This window comes from Nematolebias whitei, chromosome 22, assembly GCF_014905685.2.
Source record: "Nematolebias whitei isolate Nwh7 chromosome 22, NemWhi1, whole genome shotgun sequence".
NCBI lineage: Eukaryota > Metazoa > Chordata > Actinopteri > Cyprinodontiformes > Rivulidae > Nematolebias > Nematolebias whitei.
The window spans coordinates 902,029-902,722 of record NC_056519.1 but is presented as its reverse complement, the minus strand read 5'-3'; the positions used below and the strand labels follow the sequence as shown (position 1 = coordinate 902,722).

General features: G+C 36.2%; 2 protein-coding genes across 2 annotated transcripts in view; one reads left to right on the top strand and one right to left on the bottom strand.

Moving 5' to 3' along the window:
- The window catches only part of LOC119428419 (LARGE xylosyl- and glucuronyltransferase 1), a gene marked incomplete at its 3' end in the record, with an annotated part of 106,286 nt that overhangs the window by 18,991 nt on the left and 86,601 nt on the right, over positions 1-694 (bottom strand).
- LOC119428232 (protein bicaudal D homolog 1) overlaps positions 1-694 on the top strand; it is a 32,016-nt gene that overhangs the window by 10,683 nt on the left and 20,639 nt on the right. The window contains exon 7 of the mRNA XM_037695882.1: positions 55-233. Within this exon, the coding sequence (XP_037551810.1) occupies positions 55-233 (179 nt within the window). The remainder of the gene's footprint in view (positions 1-54; positions 234-694) is intronic.

Sequence of the window (694 nt, the reverse complement as noted above, 5' to 3'; positions counted from 1 at the left end):
AACTTCCTGTTTAATGAAACATGAGGAACTGTGTTAACTTCCTGTTTCCCTCAGATTTGTGAGCTGGAGCTGGAGCTGCAGGCAGCTCAGGGGACAGTCAGAGAGAGTAAGGGAGCTGTGTCTGCAGCGCAGGAGGAGCTGGTGGCTCTGAGTGAGGAGCTTGCACAGCTCTATCATCACGTGTGTTTCTGCAACAACGAGACGCCCAGCCGGGTCACGCTGGATTACTACAGGTGGGTCCATTTCTCAGAAATATCAGAGGAAGAAGCAAAATGTGAGTCCATTTCCTGACCTTAATAAAACACATATATATACACACACACACACACTATATATATATATATATATATATATATATATATATATATGTATATATATATACTTTGTAAGCATACAGTACGTATTTTAATATAGGTGTCATGAGTTATTGTTCCAAGTTAGAAATAAGCCTTTTCCCAATAACAGTGTACCTGGTGCAGTGACGTGCACTGAGGTTTGTGACAGGTGAGTCACGGACTCATCTGGAATTAGATGCTCACATATATGAACCCAAAATATTAACTTATATTTCAATTTAGCCTTTTTTATCTTTAAAAAATGCATCTAATTATGCTTTAAATCAACGGCATACTCCTCTCTTTATATATATATATATATATATATATATATATATATATATATATATATATATATA